The sequence below is a fragment of the Falco biarmicus genome, chromosome 6 (assembly GCF_023638135.1).
Source record: "Falco biarmicus isolate bFalBia1 chromosome 6, bFalBia1.pri, whole genome shotgun sequence".
Lineage (NCBI taxonomy): Eukaryota > Metazoa > Chordata > Aves > Falconiformes > Falconidae > Falco > Falco biarmicus.
Window position 1 is genome coordinate 29,057,105 of NC_079293.1, and position 24,540 is coordinate 29,081,644.

General features: G+C 41.7%; 1 protein-coding gene across 1 annotated transcript; it reads left to right on the forward strand.

Annotated features, from left to right (window-relative positions):
* The first annotated feature begins 21,167 nt into the window (after positions 1 to 21,167).
* Positions 21,168 to 24,216, forward strand: KCNF1 (potassium voltage-gated channel modifier subfamily F member 1). Its single transcript, XM_056344795.1, has one exon. The coding sequence runs from the start codon at positions 21,827 to 21,829 to the stop codon at positions 23,288 to 23,290; it is 1,464 nt and encodes a 487-aa protein (XP_056200770.1). The 5' UTR covers positions 21,168 to 21,826; the 3' UTR covers positions 23,291 to 24,216.
* The last annotated feature ends 324 nt before the right edge of the window (positions 24,217 to 24,540 follow it).

Consider the following 24,540-nt stretch of genomic DNA (forward strand, 5'->3'; position numbering starts at 1 on the left):
TTCTGGAATGTGATTCATCTTAACCTAAATTAGGCCTCCTAAATAGGACAGCTGAATTGCACCCTAGATTACCTATTGCTCTCCTTTGAGTACGAAGTGAGCCAAAGGCGATGGGCTCAGATGGAGCTGTTGAGATTGCAAATGTCTAAAGCTAGGTTAGATGAATCCCAGTTGCAAATTCTGAGGAGTAGTGCATTTGCATAGACTGAGCAACCACTTTTAGTATGAGAATGGAGAATAAAATGTCCAAATCTTTCATCTGTACTTACTGCAGTGTTTGGAGAACTTTTTGGTGAGGTGACATTGCTTAGACTTTATTCTTTTTTGAACTTTCAGGTACAGCTAGGACACCTGTTTGCACTGGGAAATTCATTTGTTGAATCCCATTTTGTTTCTGTATGTTCCAGGAAGAAGATCTTGGTTCTCTGAGATGTATTTGTTATTTGGTCTAATTCACTGAATCCTTTCTGCTGCACTTCCTTAGTCTGCTGTTTTTCTGAATTAGGATTGTAGAAGAAAAAAAATCAGTTTGATGAAGACAGGTGGTGCTTTTAAATTACAGTAATAGTTTGCAGATAATAGCTCACTTTCCATCTTAAAATCTGTTTATTTCCTAAATGTTGGTTTATTTTGCAATTAGATCATGTGAATATTATCATATCAATTAAACAGATTGCGTAACTTAATGCCAACAGCTTCAACGGTCTGCCATGAATTCCACACACAGTCCTTTTTCCTGTTATCTGGGTACCTGCACTGCCAAAAGGCTGCATTTGCTCAAACAGACATTTGGACTTACAGCTTCCTATACAGCCTGCTCAGAAATGTATGTACAAGTTAACCACAAAGTATGTGCATCTTGGTTTTTTTTGAAGTTAAATTATACAGTTCACATCCACATACTTAAACTATGAAATCCAGTCTATCTAACTGCAGACATCTAATGTGCTACATTTTAAATACCAAAGCAAACCAGTTATCCTAAAAAAAGATCTGATATTTCCTATACAGTCAGTGGTGAGATGCCTTCAAAAGAAGATTCTGTCTGCCTGGATTTCTGGAGGGCTTATTCACTAGGCATCTAAAATGCAGGCACAGATAAGGTATCTAAATTGGGCTGGATGGATCCCATCATAGGCACCTCTTCTTTGACAATCAGCATTCCCACAGAAGTTAATTGAAATTGAGTGTCTTTATAGGAATTAACTTAAGAGTTTAACCCAAATCTCAGAGGAAATTTTTAGCAGAGCTTAAAGAAGGATCTGCCTGGTCCGTTCTCAGGGCTACACTCGGCTGCCAGACATTGGCATCTAGTGCCCTTTGAGGTGCCTGGGGCTGTCTGAGACCTGTGCATGGGCTGTAGGTGTGACAGAGACCCAAGACCTACATCCTTCTGGACTGAACCAATAACTCTTGGTCATCCCAAAGAACACTAGATGCCTTTATACAAGAAACTGCACTAAGCTTCTAGTTTTAACTGCAGAATGTCAGAAGCTACGTACAAGCTATTTCTAGGCTGAAGTGTATAATGGCTCTATCGGCTGAAAAATACAGCAGGGCTTTTTCCTTTCCCCCTTGATCGAGTTCTATTCACTGTCAATATTTTCAATCCATGTCCCACTTCCTCAGACCTGTGCTGTTCTTATTTTAATAATCAAATGCAGGAAACTGTTTTTACCTGTTAGATAATTCCTTTATGATAAACCACCAACAATGTCAGTTTCTTTCATACCAGCCTTACTGACAAATTTGTAATTCCTTCACTCTTCATTAATACATCTGATAGCTAGGGATCTTCTATATCTATATTAATGAATAGTAGTAACAAGAACATGTCAGAAATAGGGCCATCTCTTGGTTAAGCCAGAGGTCTGGGGGATCAGGATCTAGTTCTCCTTACTTTCTTGTATGATCATGACTACTTTCCCTTGAGATCATGGGTGAATAATTTTTATCTATATTTCAATTACTGCCAGTAGATCAGTGTGAGAGGAGAATGCCACAGAGAACCACAACCTGAACATCCATGCTGTGCTGTGCAGATGTACCAGCTCATGCAAAAGCTGCTCAGTGTTCAGGTTAATGCAGCGTGGTTTCAGGCCGTGCAGCCAGCTGAATCACTCTGTGCCCGTCCTCGCAGGGATATGGATCTGTGGGGACAGCCATCTCCAACCTGTCTGCACCCAACAGGTCTTCCTTACTTTCCTTGTATAGATAATGCCTGGATTTCTGAGACCATTAACCCAGGGCCATTCCCTAGACCATGTCTTAGTGATCAGGTATCAGTAACTGAAATTTGCGCTCATTTTCAGCAGCCAGTCTGGGCTGCAAGGTGCTGAGTTCTTTCCACTACCGAAATAAGATCTGCAGTAGCTCAGTGTGTTACAGGATTAGGCTCAGCTGCCTAAACCAGAAGTTTTTCTCCCACCTTCCGAGCTCTCTCTAGCTCTGTAGGTATCAGCCATTATCTTTTAATAGCTTTAATAGCACTACTGTTGTTCTTCTTTAGCTAGGTAAGAAAATCCATAATCCAAGCTGGCTGAAAATTGCTTGATAAAATGTTTGGAGAAAATTGCCACCCACATACTGTATTCCTCTGCAATGTATGGGAGCATTTCCAGCACTGTACAAGATGAGAGAACATGTGTATTTACAGATGAAGATACTTACATTTAAACACAAATATACTAATGCAGATAGGAAAACTGGATGAGGAAGTGTTTATATGTGATTTTAAAAAGCTATCAGGATAGACATGCTACTCATCTAGTTCTTTAAACAAGATCTTTGCACCTTTATTTTCCTTGTACCTCTTAATACTTACATGAAGTTACTAAAAGAGGTAATGCTATTTACTTGCATAGAAAGAAATAAGACTTGCTGACACCGAAGTCTTGATACCCGAGTATGCAAAACGGAACACTTAACCTTGTATTTTGGCAGTCTAGATAACTTTTTTAGATACCTACCTTTAAATACATGTATTTGGAAACACCGAATGCTGTGTTTGGGTTCAACACGATGGTGCGACACTGTATGGTTAAGGGTCACTACTATGCAGATGGATATGAGTTCACATGCCTATTCTAGTACTGGTATGGGTGATAATAGCTAGAATTTCAATGCTAGTAATATGTACATAGCTCTGGCCAATTGGACTGGCTTGTAGCATTAATTCAGATAAAATTAGTTGTTATTGCAGAATTAAAGACTTTCAAATGTAAACATTAACTCCCAAAAAATCACACTTCAAAAAGTATGGCATTTTTAACTCTTAACTAACTAGAAACCACTAAAACCAGTCTCTAATAAATTACTCCAACAATTTTAGCCTTTGTCCCAAGGACCCTGTCTCTGACACATTCTAAGGCAACAGCTGAGATGAAGAAAATGCCGTTCACTTCATTCCTCAGGTGAGGAGAAAGAAGCCTGAGAAAAATGTATTTTGTATTGTCAAATATTGCTCCAAAATGGTGGGTACATTTCCCCTGTATGGAGAGGGAGTCTTGAGTTCCAGCCCTGCCCTTCATCCCTGCCTGTCCAGTTGCTTAAATTATAACTAAATTGTCAACGGGCAGCAAAAATCCATTCTGCATTCATTTCAGTTTTCACTGTATTCCAAATCTTGCTTACATCCATTATCACTCTAGCTGCCGCAAACACACATCCAGAATTTCAGTGCGTGGGGAATTCTCTCCTGCATTACAAGTTTGTAGCTTTTAGCAATAATCTTCCCTAGCAAGCCATATGAAAACTTGCACCTTGTAGGGCAATAGCATCCTTAAAAGAAGGAAATACACCACCCGATTTTTTTTTCCCCCCACAAACAACTGAGATGTGACTGGTGTTTCTGTTCCTCTTCTACATTCCTTTTCCTGAGTACTCTTCTTTCCAAGGCATCAGGAAATGAATGCCTCACTCTGCTTGTAAACTGCTCATAAACAGATTACAGATGGTTTATGAATTTGAGATAATCTAATAAATATTTTGGGCAAATCCATTTTAGCTCCCGATTATGCTTCTAGTATCAAGAATTTGGAATTGCAGCTTTATAAAAGATCACTTAAGCTACACGGTAGTGTTTCTGTCCTCTTATGGGACTACCTAACCTTTCTAAACTGAGGGCCACTTCTGCTGCCAGCACAGAGAAGCCCAAGGACATTTGAGATATTGGCATGAAGTCGGCTAAGATGACACGGCCTACTGGGAGATCAGTGCCTTTTTGCCACCTGGAAGCCAAGCAGGATACAGCAAAGCATCTAAAATGGCTCCGGGTGCCTACATGCTGGCAAGTGAACCAAGTCCTTCTGCCTGAAACTCAGTACAGTGAGAGATGGTCAGTCAAGTTGGCAGAGCTTCACCCAACTTCCCTTCAGAGTGTGACATCTGGTTTAGAAAAGAAGACCACTGTGCTTTGCTGTGGACAGAAAACAACAGCGAATCCATCCCCTCATCCCATCAGCAGCGAAACAGGGTATGAATATTGGTTTCCCAGTTTACTTTGGGATCATGAGGCCCCTATGCCATCTTCTCAAGACAGAGTGAGAAGGCACTGCCTAGTCCCAAATTAATTTCATTTTATTGAGGTAGCCTGGTTCTACCCGCGGCTGAGTGCTTTGTCAGTTCTCCATCCTATTGACACCTGCACAAATGACACTAGAAGAAGGCAACCCTTTCTGTTGGTCTAGGTCAGGTCAGCACAGGAGCGGAATTGATAAGCCATCTCTTATGTCAACATGCCAGGAAATAGGATCAGAAATGACATTATCAAAGGTAAAAGGGGAGGGTTTCTGAGTAACTGCTCTCAGTGGTTACCCAGCTCTATCTTATGGTGGACTTAGCCAAAGAGTGCTCATGAAAAGATATTTTCCATTTCAGTCAGGAACCTGTAGGTAACATTTGCTTTACATTTTCCAAGAGATCCTGCTTCTAACATCTGTCCATGGCAGTTCTTAGAAGTTTTGTTTGTCCCGTTGAGCTTTCTGATGATAACACTTGTAGCTGTTTTCCATGGCCAGCTGTGCCTCATGCGTTTCTCTGGCTTCTGTGCTTTGGGACATAAAATATTCCCCCCAGCGCCTGGCCAATCACACACGAATGTTCCTCTTGACACTGGCAAAGGTGGTGGGATTCAGTCTGACACAAAACATCCCGAATTCAGATGTCTACACGTTGTGGATCTGGCAGGGTCATTGCTATAATCCTGAGGCAGGTTCCTCTTCCCCAGTTGCAACACAGCCAAATTGAGAATACTTCCCAAGGCAGGTACTTCCAGTTTTTTTATGCCACAGGGAGATCAGGCACCAGATAAACAGTAACTTGCTGAATTTCTCACTCTGACAAGCTAGCTGTGAATTAACCATCTACTCCTGCTGTATCATCATAAAGATTGGTCCTGCATGACATGACATAGGCTGCTCTAAATGAACAGCAAGAATTTAGGTAACTCAGCAGTGAATGCTTTGATAAAAATGTAGGGGAACAGTTACCTACAGAAGGTTGTTTTTTCTAATTTATCTTCTATTTACAGGTTGTTTAACTTCCTGTTTACTCTCTCATTGTAGTTACAATGTCTGCTGGGATTTACCTTTAATTAAACTAGACAGACCCTAGAGAATTTATACCAGTTACATATAGTTCTGAATAATTCAACAGCTTTTGTGAAGTACTTTTACTGAAATTAGAAATTTGGAATTAAAGTTCTCATGCAGCCTGAAGGAGCGTTAAGATTGAGAATAAGGTTTTTATAGAGGCATTTGTGTGTAAGTAACAGAAAATGGCAATATGCCTGGGAACCTGAAAAGTCTAGCAAAAAAAAAAAAAAAAAAAAAAAATCTATAATGTAACTGAAGCCCAGGAGGTAAAGCACAGGTATTACAGCTGAGGCAGCCTCAAAGACAGCTGGGAGGACAAATAAAACAACTTTTCATTTTAATGGAAATACTAGTTCAAACACTTTTCATCTTTTTTTTTCAGCTAGCCCACAATATCACAGTGACTGATGCCCTATAAACACACAGGCACAAAATACAGCTGTAAGAGATGGCTGAGTGAAACAGGTCCAGCAGTTTGGTTGAGCATCTCAAAAGGTTTCAGCAAACATTGCTGTCTGTAGCTTGACTGCGAATCTGAGTTTCTGAGTTGACTATGACATTTCTGAGTCATGACATATGACTATGACTTTGCTTGCCATTTTGGCAAGATTCAAAGTATTTAATGTAGAAAAGAGATGAGATACATTCATTAAGGGACTGGTTTAAAGACTTGAGATAGTTTTGGGTTTTTTTCTCTGCTCATGAGATGGAACCTCATCTCTTTATCATGAACATAGTCAGATTATTTGGACACATATAGCCAACAATTCTCTCAAGTTAAGGTTTTCCTTTAGTTATTAGCAGTTTCCTCCTGATGTAGGATCAATGGAAATTTGCTGTGAGCCTGTCCTTAAAGAGAACCAAATGAACACAGCATAGAGATGAACTCATGTGAATTCATTGCCTTTGGGATACTGCTTAACCATAAACTTATTAAAACTAGATGGTATTTCTATACAGCAACTTCAACATCCAGGCTGCAAATGGTATTTACAAACACACAATTCATCATGCACTGGTGACTAGGTTGAGAAGGCATTTTATGTCCTTGAAAACATATTTGTTTTCTTCAGGCGTGTAATTGGTGGTAATAAATGACATTACCTGTGTTTACAAGACTACCTGCAGAATAAATTTATTTTAACCTGAACATGAAGGTTGTGTCTAGGTCACCAGGGTGGACTTCGCCAGTGGAATCTGGAAGCCTGCTATGCAGCAAGCAGAATTTCTGCTGTTTAAATCACGAGTCCTGTAAAGGGCTAGCTGGCCTTCTCTTACTTTATGATTTCAGAGCAATATAAAAACCTCTGCTGCCAAAACATAGACATTTGTTGGTGGATTAAAACAGAATCTCAGTTGTCAGCAAATGTCTATTGATCCCTTCCGCTGGCTTCTGGAGACTGTCAAGCTGGGGCTGGCAGATAAGACAAAATGAATGGGCGCTTTTGTGTATGCTAGCGGCATGCTGAGGTTGCAGACAGCTGTCAGCTCCTCACTCTTCTTGTTCCTTCCATCCTCTTCCCTCAACTATTGGACTTTGCTATCACTTGCAAGGCTTGGTCTGCAAGCCAGTGCATGCGAATTTGGCACCTTCATGCAATATAGAGCAGGATGCTGAAGCCAGAGGTGAAGGTCTGCCAAGGTAACTCACGTCCTTGGCATGCAGGAAGGCAATGAGAACAAGGCTGAGTGCAGATTAGTACATCCACCTCCATTTGGGTCCACCTGGAATGAGAGCTAGGAAACTACCAAAAGGAGATTCTCCCATGAGTGAGCCAGAAAAAGTCAACGTATTTAACTCATCTGCTCCTGTAAGTAGCTGTTACTGTGCTTGACTCCGACCAAGCACTGTGGTGGTGCCAAGGGTGAATGGGGAGATGCTCTGCCCAAGTGCCAAGACTTAGGAGAAAATGCCAATTCATGTAAAAAACTAAGGTGCTATCGCATTGTTTTTTCTTTATTACAGACAGATTTAGTAACTGGTCATCAAGCAGCATTTTCCAAGATTAAAACTTGGCATTACCAATTACACTGTTGCTCCCCTTCTGCAACTGTGTTAATATAAAAGAACATTTGCTGTATGAGAAGGGGAAGTCATCCTGGTAATAAGCAGCTTTATATTGGAGGATCTCTGCTCAAACTTGGAGTGTTGGTAGGATATCAATGCTGCTAAAAAATTCCTAACTGAAAAGGAAAGTGGTAAAAACGCATAGTGTGGTCCAGCTGATTAACTGGACTCTTCTTCAGTGCATCCTCTTAGCTTTAAATCAGTATAAGTTTATTTGACAGGGGGAAGCAGATTGAGGAGGGCAAAACAAGAGACCATGAAAGAGGAGAAGGGACATATTTTCACAACTCCATTCCTGCTTTGGCAGGTGTCCCTGGAGAAGAATAGATAGACATGTTGACAGTGGCAGGACAGTTAAAGCTGCTGCTCCATTAACAGTTGCAAAGGACAGTCAATGTTTTCCCACTTACAGCATGTGCCACGGTCCAAGGCAAGATACAATAAATATAATCAACTTTTATGATCTGATAAAGAAATTAAGTGAATGAGAGAGGCTCTGGCCACAACAGCGAGTTTTATTTAGCAAAGACTAATGATAAGGGTTTTTTTCCAAAAGAGCTTTAGCAAGCAGTGTCTCACCTCACAGCACCTTTCTGACGGCCCTCAGCACTTGACACTCAATGTCCTTTTTCTAGCAAGGAGTTGGTACATGAAACCCGGTGGCGTGCTTGGAGAATTTGTAATGCTGTGGAAATGCTGAGTCTGTAACACCTGACTTTTCAGAGAGGATTTAGGAAACAAAGCTACATGATTACGCTAATTTTGGTGCACCACCAGATTTCCCTCCAAAATACTGCTCAGATTAGAACACATAGGCTGAGAAAAATAAATAAAGCAATTACCAAATAAGTAGATTTATATTCTTAGGGGAAAAAAACTTTTCAAATTTAATCTGGAAAAATAAATCTCTTCTCTTCCAGCTAACTTTTGTTTTCTCTTTTTCTACACAAGAGATCACACACCCAATAGGAAATGCACTGCTATGTCCAGATAGAGTAGAATTTTCACCTAATGGTAGGAAGTGTGCGTATTTTGAAGGAAAAAAATGTGTACTTCATGTTTTTCACTTAATCAATAAGGTTATCTATAGACCCCCAACAAAGAAACTATTTTGTTCAACTGAAACATCCCACTGCTGACAGTAAATATCAAGCCTTACACTTTTATAAAGAAAAAAGCTTTCCAAATGTAACAAAAGAAAAATCCTTTCTCTAATGCCCACTGCTTGTGGGAAGACAGACGAGAGATGTATGGAAGCAGTGTGCATTTTGGTGATTTTTCCTTCCTCAGGCACCTGTGCCAACTTTTGCTGAGAGCCTTTGGGGAAGGTTGGGAAGAAAGGTGATGCTCACCTGAGTGATGGATGGGGAGGGTGGTGATGACTTCAGCAGCAGAGCTGGTTTGGACTCTAGGTGGGGTCAAAGGACCTACACAATACTGGGCTGAGCCTCCTGTCTGCCTCCATCCTTCCTACCCGCAAGAGGAGAACAGTGATTTCTGTTCCCTTCTAGGGCAGAGGCTGAGTTGTTCCATGAGGGTGCAGAGCAGATGTGGCACCTGAGACACAGCATTATTGTGCTGCAGAATATACATCCTGATGCCAGTTTTTCCCCGTCACAGTGAAACGAGACATCCCTTTTAAGTGGGGAACAGTGGTAAAACATGAGTTGTGTAGCTGGACCCTGCAGAACTGGAGCATGAGCCCAGCAAGGAGTGTGGGGCAGGCTGCATCCTCAGGGGTACGGTGCTGGCCCAGGGGCAACTTCAGACAGGTATTTTCACACCCATCCTCATAACCTGGAGTTTCAAATGACTCAATGACTTTGGGGTGTGTAGTGTCAGTGCTGGGCTTAGGAACTTTTATTCATCCACCACGTGGATAAAAGGTATTAGTGTATGAATGATTGTTCCCTGCTCTTGGTTGCTATTCATCCTTGGCTGTTTCTTGCTCATTGATGGAACAATTTCCCAACTACATAAAAAAAGGATTCAATGGTACCTGTGTTGGTAATTGCAATACCAGTAGATAATAAGTAGAGACTGAACACATTTGAAGAAGGCCAGGATCAGGTTGCAAGCAATTTGTGATCAGGAAAAAGAGCAAAATGACTGCAATAATTTTCTGTATTTAAGTTGAGAGAAGTCTTTGTAATGAGTTTATGGTAAACAAACAAGGAAATATAATTTTCTTAGTTATCTGAAATATGCAGCAAGTTGAGGTGAATTGCTATCTGGACCCATTTCTGGTTATATTCCTCACAGTCTACAGAACGTTTACCTGCATTTTGAAATGCCAATTTGGAAGCTTTGGCATCCTTTGAAAACCAACTTACTATCATCAGCAAGCAACCCAATACAGAATTATTGTGGAATACAGCAGGAACGTCATTAACTTAAATAATGACTAAGTTAAAGAATAAAATTTTCCACTGTGTGTGCAACAATTACATATTTTACAAGTTTGTAAAAAATCACCCATTTTGATGGAATGTTAGATTTTAGTCCAAAAAAACAGAAGTGCCAACTTCTTCCCAGTTGGATTTGGAAAAGAAAAAACCTGAGGAATTAACAGCAGTTTTCAAATTACTAAGAGTCAAAGTGTACCTTGAGGAATGGATGCCGAGGGAGTTTTAAATATATTCCAAGCCTGATACACATTATTAAACTATACGCAGGGGTGGTGGACCATTCTGTTATGGTGCGGCAGAAGAAGTCAGTTTCTAGATGATGAAATTCAGATGTTCTCGTAAAAAATAAATTAATGTATAAGGTGTTTTAACATATAGAGATGTGCCATGTGCGAGGCATCTCAGTTTCTGTTCTGGGCTTACAACTGTATATTTACATACTGTAAATATTAGGTATTTATATTGCAGTGCTGCATTTAGAAACTAGTTGTGGTTGAACCAGAGAAAGATTTTTTCATAAGATTCTAATTCTACTTTTCATTGCACTCATATACTGACACAAAATAAATTATTTTCATTAGTGGTTTACAGACTTTCAACTGCTTTTGAGATCTGAGTCTGTGCATGGTGGATGGATCGGCTTTGTTACTGTTTGATTAATGTAAAGAGCACTTCCATTACACCCCTGGGCTTCCCAGAGGTTTTATTAAGGACATCCTTTCCTTTTGAAAAATGCACGCATGGAGAGCAATTGAGGAGAACTCAGGCTTAATAAGACAAGAGGGGCTACGGAGAAAACAAAGGCAATACCTAGTAAAAATCTGTGCAGAGGATGTTGTCTTTGTCTCTTGCCCTTGGGCTGCGTGTACAGAAAGTATCCTTTTCTCTCACAAATCCTATCTGTCATTTCTAATTTCCAAGAAAGCGTCTGGCAAAGAAATGTGTAGTATCTTGTGAGTGTTAGAATTACTGGCGTTGTACACTAGAAATACAACTGATAATTTTTTTGACAGGAGGGACTGATGTCAGATAAATGCAGTTCAGTTCAATTGAAAGTTGCCAAAATTTACAATAAAAACATTTAATTGAGATATATCCTCATGTTGAAAGAAACTGTTCTCATAGTGTCAAAATATATTTATCTCTGTAGCTAGACTGTTTTATTGTGGTTTCTAATTTAAATTCTTTTTATTTTGGCCTTGCATTGCAGTAATAGCACTGTATTTATACCACAATATTAGAATGCAATATTTAGTAAACAGTGTATCAATATTTTCACACTGTAAAGTGTCAGTGTTGCTAGAGTAAAGATTTGGATGTCCTAGTTCAGATTTGTTTGACATGTTGTTGCAGTGAGAATTTAAAAATACAGATTATTGTTTTCTTCCTCCTGCATCTCAACAAAATGTCAGGATATAAGAAATTCCTAGAAAATATTCTGTATTCTGTACAGGTCTAGTTAAAATTAATTAATATTAATCAATCCTATCACGGAAAAACTAGACTTCAAGAAATAAGTGAAGAACAAGCAGAAAATGGTTGATTAGTTAATGATTTTCACAAGCTCTGAAACAGAAATCTCAGGCAGACCATGAAGCTGGGGAGCAGGGTTATAGATCCCCAGCTATGTGGTGTGATCGTTTATTTCTTCATGCATATACATTAGGAATTTATTGCAAAATATATAAAACATGCAGTAATTGATTTTGCCTTCCATACACTACCAGTTTAAGACCAATATGAGGGAAGATTCTTGCCAGGTATTGATTATCGATAGATTATTTAAGCTGTTCATGGTGCTAATGTTACTGTATCCAGCTCTGTTCCCAAATAAGCCAAAGGTAAGCTCCCTATGATGAGACATCACCAACTGCTTTTAAAACGTCATCCATAGGCCACAAAGTCCATTTCCAAATACAGGTAATTAATTCCCTTACCATTTGGATGCATAAGAACTAATAACTATGCATTCTGGTCACATTTATGGGGTTGTTTGCAAATGGTACCTGACCTCAAATGCATGTTGGCGTCTATGCTTACTGCAAACTAAAAATCTGGAGAAATTGCTTAGACATTATTTACTATTTAGCATGATTGGGATAAAATTTTAGATCCCAAGAGCAGGAGGCACCACGGTTTCTACCCTGATCCTTAATGTAATCACAAGCTTTCTGTTGGGTTAGGAGTTTTTGTGCTGATTTGTGGAGTGTGTCCCATTGATTCATGGCAAAACATGAGTGCAGATATCCTGACCAGGGGAAAGTTTCCTCTTTCTAGTGGTTCTGTCACTGTGTAGTCTCACTAACTGTGCACAGAAACCTAAAGAAAAGATTAGAGAGGACTGAGCAGTTAAAACTGGTTCTAGAGCACGAGGGAGATGTTTTCCATTAAGGGAAGTTTTAACATCGTTGCTGGCATAAGCAGGGGCTCCTTTCTCAAGGTCACTCAAGAGAAGTCCCTGTAGCTGCAGAGGGTGGTTGAAATCCTCCCATTGCCAGAGCCAGGAGCCCCTGCCTGCCCTGAGATCAACCTGTTATAACCGCAGCAGCGATTCGCAATGAAGCTTAGCAAAAGCGATGAAGCCCTCATTACTCACTGGGACAGAACAATTGAAAATGCCACAGAATGGTAATAAAGAAAGGTCTTGGCAGCGGCATTTCCCATTCATCACTGAATTTCCTTTCATATTCTTAGCCTTTTTTTCTTTTTTCTTTTTTTTTTTTTTCCCTGAATGGGATATCTTGGATTTTGTAATCTCATCTTTGAGGACACTGTTAGCACCTACAATGAATCGGTGTTGTACATATTGCATTGTTCGAACAGGCTTATGACTCTACCCTGAGCAAAGTGAATTAGTATGCAAAATGTCAATACAGTGTTAAATTAAACAGCACATAGTAATGAAAGGCATTCAATTTAGTAAAGTAAAATGAAATCTTAACTGAGCAGAACTGATTATTATATAAAACAGAATGGATAAAAGGCTTGACTCACCCATTGTCTAGACAAATCACTTAGAAACCTGTAGGTTGGCTTTAGAGCCATTCAGATAATGTAAAAGCTTATTTGTAATCTGTTTGCTAAGTTAAAGATGTTTTTTTGATTTGACTCATTTGTAAGCTATTAAATACCATGTGTTGACAGACAGCTTAAGAAAAGTAGCAAGAAGGTAAACAACTTGCCTAATGGCAGACAACAGAGCCAGAGTAGGGCCAGGAAATTATTTCTGACACATCAATTATCCTCCAGAAAATGTAGTTTAGATTGACTTAAATCTCCTTGTAACTTCCACTTGAGTTCAGCAAACATTTTTTGCTAAGCAAAGCTGAAGAACACAGAAAAAAATGAAGCTGCAGAAACCAGTTTTTCAAGGTAGGGTCACACAGAGTTTGGGCTTCTTTTTCGAAGGCAGCAAGAGTAAGAACATGATCCCCATCACTTCTCAAAGCAGTGATTAAGGCACCACGGGAAAGGAAAACCAAGTTTGATTTTCTTTGCATGGTCTATAGTGCAAAGGCTCACGGATTAAAAATAACACCAATGGATGCTTTAATGCATCCACACAATGCCAGCTGCGAAGCAGGATACTGGCCATGGAACACCAGCTCCTCCAGTCCCTAACTGGCCACAGGCAGGACTGCAGCCACCACCTGTCCCTCTGCGGGAGATGGAGGGAGTAAGTGCAGAGCCCGCAGGCTGTGGGAGGAGGGCATCAGTGAGGCGCTCCAGGGCATCATGCCACAACCCTCAGTCCTGCGGGTTTTAATGAAGTCAGATGTCCACAGGACTCCCCCGTAGGTACAGCATGGGTAATTTCATATTTGTGAAGATATGAACTCTGCCTCTGCTACTGCCTACACACCTTCCTCTCCTTTGTTCTGTACCACTCATTGAAAGAAGGAAAATTGTAACTATACTTGCAAGAGCCTGTGGGAATTGCAGGATCCACTGAAACCTGTATTTTCCTCAGTGTTGCAATGTTTTCTAGGAGCAATGAAAGTATTTTATTTTTTATTACTGTTTCAGCACACTGATGCAATGTTTTCTGTGTTTTCTTCCAGCTGGTTTTCTTGACAGCTATTTCACACTAGAAAATATTTCATATTTTTTCCTCTTCTTTGAGCACATACAGGAGTGCTTTTGACCATGTTTACTGTGAACTATTTGATTATATTCATTAGTTTGATAGCCCACAATAAAAATATTCATTCATATAAAAATCTCTGCTATTGTGAAATGGTACATGCTAAATTGCTACACATGCTCTCCTTTCACAGAATTAGGAACAATAGCTTGTATGGAGTATTATTAATCACTCTTCTAACTCCAAGCACAGCAGAGGTCTGCAGTGTTAGATTTTTTTTAAAAGAAAACTCATTAAAACACATTAAAAAGCTCTCCCCAAGCGTGCTTAGAAACTGGCTTCATGTCTTGGCTGCTGAAACTTAGCAAACAGTCTGCCTGTCGCCACCTCCCTCTCTCGTGGCACGGTCTTGGTCTTTCATTCGAGTCAAGTAGTGGTGATGATACCATGTGATAGAGATGGGAATGTTCGTCTTTGGGAAGGCCAGCCCAGTTACTTCACCAGTGCCACCACTACAAGCCCTTTTACACTCACCCTAGTACCATTGACATCTCTTTTCCAGGACTCCCTCACTCGAGCTGGTAAGGCTGCTCCAGGGATACTGCTGGGCAGCAGTACCAATGCGACAGGGCTCCTGCGAGTAATTATAAACCCCAAGTCATATGAAAGTCACCAGCGGGATTGCAGAGGCAGACAATCGGAAGCTGGGAAATGCCAGAGCTGAGGTCACCCATGCAAACTGCAATCGACCACCTTGTGTGCATTCGTTGTGATACATCCCCAAATACCCCAAATACCAGCGCACACACAATATTTTGGACCGTTGCTATACTCAATGTCAGCAAAATCTTAGCAGTGCAATTCCTAATTTTTAAATCATTGTCTCTGTGACTGTAAGAAGTTTTGTCACCTAGTTTTTCTCTTTTCTTTGTACATGCAACAACATTCAAAGGGAGAAATATTGACTGAAATCTTTTGATGACAGTACTTAAGAGCAGGAAGAAGACTTCTAGTCCTTGCTCAAAACATGGTGACTGTATACAAGACAAGGTCCTTAAAACTTTTACAGAACCTTCAACTCATCCTATTCATGACTCACTGATATGCTTAATTTGAACCCAGCTGTTAGCTGCTCACAGTGGAGGCTGCATCTTATTATTTGAAGCCATTTACATTAAATCAGCGATTTGGCTGGTCCCCTGAGTGGTCACTTAAGGCACGTTTAATTGTGTGGGAAAATAGACTCATTAATGTCAAGTGGAAAGCAAGACCAATTAAAATTTACAGCAAGCTATTACTAGTCTCTTAATAAGGAATTAATTAAAAGATCTGTTAAAATAAATTGACTGAGTATGTGTAAATTTTGAACTCGAAAAAAGAACCAACATAACTAAGAGGGGAGAAAATAAACTGGGAAAGATTTTTCACTTGATCTGAAGTAATAGTCATGGAGAAGCACATAAATAGAAGTGGCACTTTGAGGGACATGGTTTAGAGGTGTGATTCGCAGTGCTAGTTTAATGGTTGGACTCAATGAACTTAAAGGTCTTTTTCAACCTAAATGATTCTATGATTCTATGAAATATGCTGGAGACAGAGACACATAAAACCAGATTAGCAAAATGAAGTTGATCTGGTACAGTACAGATACCCATCTCAGTTCAGACTTTTTATAACCTCTTGCTTTTCACATGTCAGTCTGCAGGAAGTCTAATGTATTGAGAAAATGTCATACAGGACGTGGAGGTATATTTAAAAATGTAGAGATTTTGTTTCACTCACTTTGTGTTTGATGAACCCTTCTTTTCCCAAATCAAAGGCTTTGAAAGACTCACCCATTGTCTGAAATAACAGCTATGGGCGATGAAAACGTTTCATGCTGAGGCTCAGACTCCTTCCATTAGCTCATGGCTACATATGTAAGACATAATCGATGCCGAAACCATGAGCTGCTACCAAGTGCATCAGGAAGGCTTCCCGTTGATAGTGAGTGCCCACAACACACACCTCTCCCCCACCCCCCCTGTGCTACAGTCCATGTGAGCAAGCCATGCACTGTTGCCCCTCAGATGCAGTGGGGAAGCGCACAGGGTTGGTGCTGGTGCTACAGCAGTGGCCCCACAGCCAGGCAGGGAACCACAGCACCAAGAGGAACACAATCTCATGCTTTCTTCCAAAGTGTGAAAATAGCTGGCTTAATTGCAGAGCAAGTTATAATGATAAAAGAAATTATGATTTTAAAATGGATTTGCAATACTGGGCTATGAGGGGTAAACCAGCACATTGCAGTAGCTGGATTAATTTGTCAAAGAGAGCATGTTGGATGTACTGGTGGGGATGTGAGGTTGTCTCACTAAATCACTAGAAGCTACCTTAGATTTGGAAACCCTGAAAGATTCTTACAGCAAAGTCTCTCCTGCTCCTTTTACTAAAGCTGGCTGTGGTAAAGTAATCAGGGTAGCTGCTCTGGATGATCTGCTCTTTCTGAAGCTCACAAGGACATCATTCATTGCTTCTCTTTTGTTCAGATTATTTGCCTCCCATTTCTTGTGATTGGCACCAAGTAATTATATGGTGTTTCCTCCACACAGAACCTTGTGCCACCAGCTGCTGAAGCAGTCCCCATGCAGCTGGCTGCAAGCTTTATCCCCACAATACCCCGAGGAAAGAAGGAGGAAAAAGATATTTCCATTCCCCATCCTCCTTTAGGTCTCTGATTGACTTTTCTATAGTACATTTTCATCACATGCTCTTGTCTTGAGTGGCTCTCCATAATTTGCATGGAGCTGAAAATAGGTTTGTTAGATGCTGCATTATCTTGCTGGATCCATCACAGTTTCGGTCTTGCAAGTGTCATTTCAATACCAGACATGACGTAGCAGAAGGAGAGATGTGTGAGGGGGTTATACTGAGTAGGAACCACCATCCCTCCACACCTGCTGTTAGTTCTGTGGCCTCTGAGAGCCACAGAGCAATGTCCAACACAGAAATCATAGTACCTAAAAAGCAGGTGCCCAGTGGAAGGAGGTGGCTCAGCACAACTTGGTATGGTCTACACCAGTTTTACGTGTGTCCAAGGGTGTTTCTGGGCACTGAGGCCAACCGGCAGCTGGTCTCCATCTGGTCTAAGAAGTTAGACTTTGGTCCTTTTAGTCTCCCATACAGGTGGCTGCCTGCAAACTGCCTGTTGGCAACGGTTTCTGATGGCCACATGATGGCTGGGAGATGTCCATGTTAGCTGGTTAATGTGAATCGGATCCATGCCAGACATACTCTGTTTCTTGCTTGGACTGTCAGTGTCAGGTCCCTAAACTTTCTTGAGCTTGCATGTGTAGACACAGCAGTAAACACTGTAGCGTCCAGGAGGTGAGAGAGGTCAAAAGTGCCACCATGGTCCCGGGCACTGAAAGCAGGGAGGGCTGTGCTCAATGCAAGGGGCTGACAGTACTGCAGCCTGCTTGTGGAGAGGCTGCCTGACTCCTGCCTCTGCATTAAACACCCCTTTCCACATGGAGTCCGATCTTACCTCACCAGGGCTGCTGCCCATAGCTCCCTGGGCAGCTGCTGGATGCACCAGCCAGAAGGGCAGAGGCAGGGGCTGGGCTTCAGCAGTGTGGTGTGAGCCAGCCTACAACTCAAGAGAAGCAATCTCTCTTCCCAAACTGGCACAAAGCCGTCCAGTGGTGAAATTACTGTCCCAAGAAGGGACCAACGAAGGGACCAAACCTGCAACTTCAGCATCCTCTGAGCACTGCTGTCACTGCACGTCCCCAGGTGCTGGGCTGTGGGGCCCAGTGCCACTGGGGAGCTGTATTCCAGCTCCACCTGCACCTTGTGGACCAAGCCCCGTGGGGATCCCAGCCCCCTTGGGAGATCTTGGGCTTCCCCGCTGGGACTGGGGCCAGGCAGGTGCCCAGCAGCCCAAGAGTCCTTCCCTGGGGCTGCAGGGCTGGAGGTCCAGCTGAGCCTCCTCTTCCTCCCTGGTGGAGCTGGTCTGAACCACAGCCAAAACTTAACACATCTGTCAGTTCAAATCCACGTGTTGTTCTCTTGAGCCAAAGCACCAACACACACACACACAAAATCTTCTCTCTGTTTCTTATTCATTTCGTTGGAATTCAATTGCCATCATGCATCGCTTCCAGCAGACACAGAACATGGCTTGACCTGTTTGCCCAGCCCAGATAAATCAACAGAAGTTGAATTTAGGAGCCCTAATAATTGCAGCAAACTACTCATAAATAAGTTACAGAGCAATAATTAACTGTTGAAATTTTTAGATTAGAGAAGCTCTCTTTTCATGGATGAAAAATGAATGAAATTAGAGAAATAAATTATTTGCCGCCAATTATTCATTCTACTCCTGTTGTTTGCTGCTCTGCAATATGTCTGATAAAAAACATTCATCAAGTAAGCCTGCCTCACTCTTTTCAGCTACAAGACCAAGGTTTTAATTCATTACAATTTTCCCTGACCCTTCTTTGGATCGTTTGCATTTGTCAAAGTGGATTTAAAATGCTACCAGATCTCTAACATTTGACAGGCACACTGAAAGGTGTAAAGAAGTCTGCAAAGGTGCAAGACGAAGGAGAATAAAGCACAAGGATTTTAGCAGCCGCGTTAAGTAAAGTCTTTATAGGGACTGATCTGGCATTTCAAAAATAGTTTCTTCCCAACCTTTTGAGAATGTGCTGAGATTTATCATTTGAGAGGAGCTGATTTCACCTTTCAAACTGAACAATGTACGTACTAATCCTGTGTGCCTATTTTGTAGGTGTTCTGTAAAATTACAGGGGGAGAGAAAAGCCTTTTAGGAAGCAAAGTTGGTGCTTTCTGTGTCAATCATGCTGGACCGTACATTGATTTCTTATAATTACCTGGAGAAAAGCCAAAAGGTCACTGGAATGAATCATTGAACAAAGAGAGGTGTCTGAGATGGTTAAATCAGAGCCTTTAAACCTAAAGAACCTGTTCCCCTGTGCTGATGGAGTCTGACAAGGTTGTAAACCCAACTTTCCTGGATCTCAGTTTTGTTTAGCAAGAACTGGTAGTCAGTAATCCCATTCACATTTTCCCCTGCGTAAGCATGTCACTGATATTGCTGTCTTAAAATTTATTGTGCTAAAATCAAACCAAACCATTTCAGGTAGTGGGCAAGGAATTCCCAGGTGGGTAAATATTTATTGCTGAACCAACAAAACCTAGGGTTTTTCCACATTTACAAGGTATTTCTTTTGTCCTAAGAAGTCTGCAAGTCTCAGCAAACTTGTAAGTGCCTGGAAAAAAATTCAAGGGATATCTTGTATTGCACCCACACTATTCGGTACCCTCGGGAGCACAGGAAGGTGACACTGGCCATCCAGAGATTAACAGCGTGACTCAGGTTTATACTAATAGATATTACCCCTTTCCCAGGGCTGTCACTTGAATAAGGTGACCCACCCCTGCAGTTTTTGTTCCTTGCCTTCCATACTGTTCTGCAGCAAGGACATGAGTGACACAACCCAGGCATTTGAAGAAGATTGTGGAGCTGTGGTTCATGCACAGCTTATTCCTCCCTGTGAGACTGTGTGACTGGCTGTTACCTTTACTGGCTGACTATAACCAAAGCAGCAAGAACCCACTTCCCTTGGTTTCAGTTTTTGCATAATAAGTGTGTGCGTGGATGTGTTAGAAAGAGAAAGAATTGCGTTCCTCTGTTTTGTAGGTTTCCTGCAAGTCTTCCTCTGTTGTGAATTCACCTCTTTGATATTGTCGCTCTCCTCCATCATGCAAGAGGGACAAGGAAGGTCATTGGAAGGTCTGGGAAGGGGCTGCATCTGTGATTTTAACTCATGGCTTGTGCACCCCCAAAGATCATGATCTACCTCCAAGGGGTATTTATGAAGTATGTGAGGTTTTGTGCATCCTCCATGTCAAGATGAGGTCTGGTGCACAACCTCTTACTACTCCCCCACAAGTTTCAGGCAAGGGAGTGGAAATGGAGGGCAGTGTACTACTCACCAGGGTCCCCTTGGTGGATGACACAAGCATGAGGACACTGGGCACATCACAGCTGTCATCTTTTTCCCAGGATGGACACAAGCCTAGAGAAGCAAACTGTCAGTTGGATTTGCCCCTCTCTATTCCCCTCCACTCAGACGCTTTTCAGAAGCCAGTAAATTGGAAAAGATCAAAATCTGCTGGTGCAGGTCCTTCTGCTGTGGCCAGAAACTGTTAACTTAATGACTGTGGGTTTTGCTGATCAGAGCCCTCAGGACCCACTAAGATGAACCGTATAGTCAGAATTAAGAATTGAGGAGCATGATGATAGACCTTCCTGCGTGTAAGGGTCTGGGCAAAAAATGTCAATCAAATCCTGGAATTCGGAGAAAACAAAGTTAAAAGGAGATGCTTGTTTTGCTACTTGTTAAGTGCTGGATGTAGTACAAAGCACTACTGTTGGTAAGTAGCGTTCACTGAGAAATCATCATAGACGTAAGTCACTCAAACCCTCATCAGGGTCGGTTGCCTGCAGAGCGAGAAAACAGAGCTAACACTGAGGATGCAGAGCTTTGGGAAACACGTGCAGAGTCCAGGGAAAGTTTTGCTCCACAGCTGCAGCAAAAACTTTATGCTGTCTGCTTGGTTCTCAGTGACACCAGTGCAAACCTACAGTAACTCAATGTCCTGACAAAGAATTACTCTAGACTTGCTCCAGCCCCTCTGAGAGCAAGATTTGTTGTGCATTTATCCCAAAACACAGGATTTTTCCCGCTAGTTTCTGACATCAGAAGAAAAGGTTTGGGTGTCCTTCTGCAGCTCTGAATGACTTTATACACGATTATTTATTTCATGTAAAAAGAAAAAAAGTTTAAAAAAATCTTTAGACGTGCACGGCGGTATTGAAACACATTATTTTACAGCTAGGCAGGAGTATAAATAGCTGAGCTGTGTTTTCTGTGTAGCTGGTGCTTTGCTGGCTTTCACCAGAAGAGGGTAGAGTCTGGAAAGGACTCCTGGCAGCCTGGGCTCCCTATTGTGTTTGGAAACAGCAAAGGGAAAACAAGCGCAAGTTTCTCCTCTGCATGCTTGCACCGGCTGCGTGCGAGAGTCCGCAGATAAACTCCGGAAGACCTGAAAGTAAAAAGAAAACGGCACGGGAAACAAAATTCCAAAGCAGCTCTCTAGGGAGGTCTGTGGAATCGAAGAGAGGAACGGCAACAGTTTTCTGTGGGCTCACCCTGCTGATGGTCTGTCACTGAGAACTGTCACTCACTGCACGATGCACTAATCAGAGCTCAGGATCTATTTCTCTGCCGTGACTTCCAACCTCTGAATAAATATCACTTTTAGAGAGAGGATGGGACCTGGAAAGACTCTCGAGCACTGAACAGAGGGGTGAGTTTTATTAAATGGTTTCTTCCCTTTGAAATCTGCTGGAGCTTTCCAACGCCCTGCTTGCAGGCACAGCAGCCCGGTGACTTGTCGTTTGCCCGCAGCTTGTTGCATCCCTCACGAGGCTTTCCTGGCCGCAGGGTTATTTCTGTAACCTTTCCCACAGCGACTCCAGGTCAGTAACATTTGTAATAGAGCTGACTCGGTGGTGATTTGCTTTCATGAGAAATTAAACCCACAAAGCTTTGAAACCAAACGGCAGGCTAAAAATCAAATAAACCCCAATACGATTAAAATGGCAGGTGACTCTAGGTTTCCAGATGTGGACACTGCCGGATCAGAAAAGAATGAAGAAACGGAGATTGTAGTCAATGTCGGTGGGGTGAGGCAGGTGTTCTATGGAGATAACCTGAATCAATACCCAGAAACACGGCTGGCAGAGCTAATCAACTGTTTAGCGGGGGGATATGATAGCATATTCTCCCTCTGTGACGACTACGATCCTGGAAAGAGAGAGTTTTACTTTGACAGAGATCCGGATGCTTTCAAATGCATTATTGACGTGTACTACTTTGGGGAAATTCACATGAAGAAAGGAATATGCCCCATATGTTTCAAGAATGAAATGGAATTTTGGAAAGTGGATCTGAAATTTTTGGATGACTGCTGCAAAACTCATCTAAGTGAAAAAAAGGAGGAACTGGAAGAAATAGCTAGAAGGGTGCAACTGATTCTGGATGACTTGGGAGTAGATGCCTCGGAAAGTCGCTGGAAAAGGTGCCAAAAATACATCTGGAAATTTCTGGAGAAGCCAGAATCGTCCTACCCAGCTCGAGTCATTGCTGTTCTGTCCTTTCTGTTTATTTTGATCTCCTCTGTCGTGATGTGTGTGGGGACCATCCCAGACCTGCAGGTCGTAGATGCAGAGGGGAACCGTGTGGAGCACCCGACCCTGGACAGCATAGAGACAGCCTGTATAGGCTGGTTTACCATCGAGTACGTGCTGAGGCTGATCTCCTCTCCCAACAAACTCCACTTTGTCCTGTCTTTCATGAACATTGTTGATGTGCTAGCGATACTGCCTTTCTATGTCAGCCTGACCTTGACCCACCTGGGAGCCAGGCTGATGGAGCTGAGCAATGTTCAGCAGGCTGTCCAGGCACTGCGCATCATGAGGATCGCGAGGATTTTCAAGCTCGCACGGCATTCCTCTGGGCTCCAGACTCTAACATACGCCCTTAAGCGCAGCTTTAAGGAGCTCGGACTGCTCCTCATGTACTTAGCTGTTGGAATCTTTGTCTTTTCTGCCCTGGGTTATACCATGGAGCAAAGTCACCCTGAAACTTTATTTAAGAGCATACCTCAGTCATTTTGGTGGGCAATCATTACCATGACCACAGTCGGATATGGAGACATATACCCTAAAACAACACTTGGAAAACTGAATGCTGCCATCAGTTTTCTTTGCGGGGTGATAGCGATCGCCCTTCCCATCCATCCCATCATTAACAACTTTGTCAGGTATTATAACAAACAGAGAGTTTTAGAAACAGCTGCCAAGCACGAATTGGAGCTGATGGAGCTAAACTCAGCTGAGGGGAAAGCTGCAAGCTCCAAAAGTGAACTAGAGGATCTTGCGAGGGAAGGCAAGGAGGGTCCTTTTTATAGCAGCCGGCTAAAAGTCTCCCACAGTGACACCTTTATTCATCTCCTGTCAGAAGAGAAACACTATAGGACCAGGCTTCAAAGCTGCAAATAAACTGTGAGCTGTTGTCAGCGCTAAGCTATAGATCAGGACAACCTGACAATCAACTATTGAAAAGACTGGTGGGATCTGTCAGAGTTGGGAGGGAGCACTCTGCTTTGCTTTTCCGACGTGAATATAAATTAACCCCATGGTATCTCCATCAACAGTTGGTAAGACTTTGCCGTTATTACCCGAAATAAAGTAGTAGGACTCCATTGAGATCAGACTGCTTATAGTGAGTGCGTTCTGACAAAAATAATTTGTAACTATTTTAGAGATTGAAAAATCCTTCCTGATCGGTAAATGTTCGATGACCTGAATGTGCAGCATTACCACATCAGAACTCTGTATCTGTGACAATAAAGAGCAGCATCGCACAGATTGTGTCTTCCAGGCTGTGTTCCATGCCTCTGCAGCTAGAATTGCTCCTGAAAAAATTAAAGCAGCCTCTCACTCATACTAGATTCAGGTTTACAACAAAATGTTTTACGAGCAGTTTCAGCCTAGAGGTACTGAAAGTATGAGCATATACTGTGTGCAGAATATTGGAGTCAATGAATAATTTTGGTTTTGTAAAATGTAATTTGGGGTTAACTTTTTGCATAGGTATCTGTTCCTTTTTCGGGAAAAAATGTAATTTTCAATGGGACATGAAGCCTTTTTGGGGGCAGGGATGTAGGACAGAATCAATGCATTTTAAGGAGCAAATGAAAAAATACTTGTTTTAGCTTTTGGTTGCAACATAATAATCTTGCAGGAAGGATTTATAATGAAGTAGGTTTTAAAACTGTAAGTTAACTCATAGTATTTTTATTTCACTATTAAAGCAAGAGAAGTTTACAGGGGAGTTAAACTGAGTACTACTAAACAAGAAACTTTAACTCTTTGAAAGTAAGTGTAGAGAAAGTTTCAATAAAAATAGTATCATCTCCAACTGATTTATGGTAAAAATATATATCTGAATGAACATATTAGTAGGTTATTTTTTAAAAAACACATCCCACCCCTACAACAACTGCATGTTTTTTTTAAATGTTAGTTTACACAGGTAGTAAGCACTAATTGGAATCTTATTCATTAATCAGCATATTCATCGACACCAGTGTGTAGCTACTGTCCGTTCTAAAAACAAGTGCCTTCTATGATGGCATATGATGGCATCTATGGAAGCACCAATTTGGCTCACGTAACAACTGCAGTATACGGATCCCTTCTCTTCCAGAGAAATCCATTGAAACTAGGAGTTAAACCAGCTCAAAGGG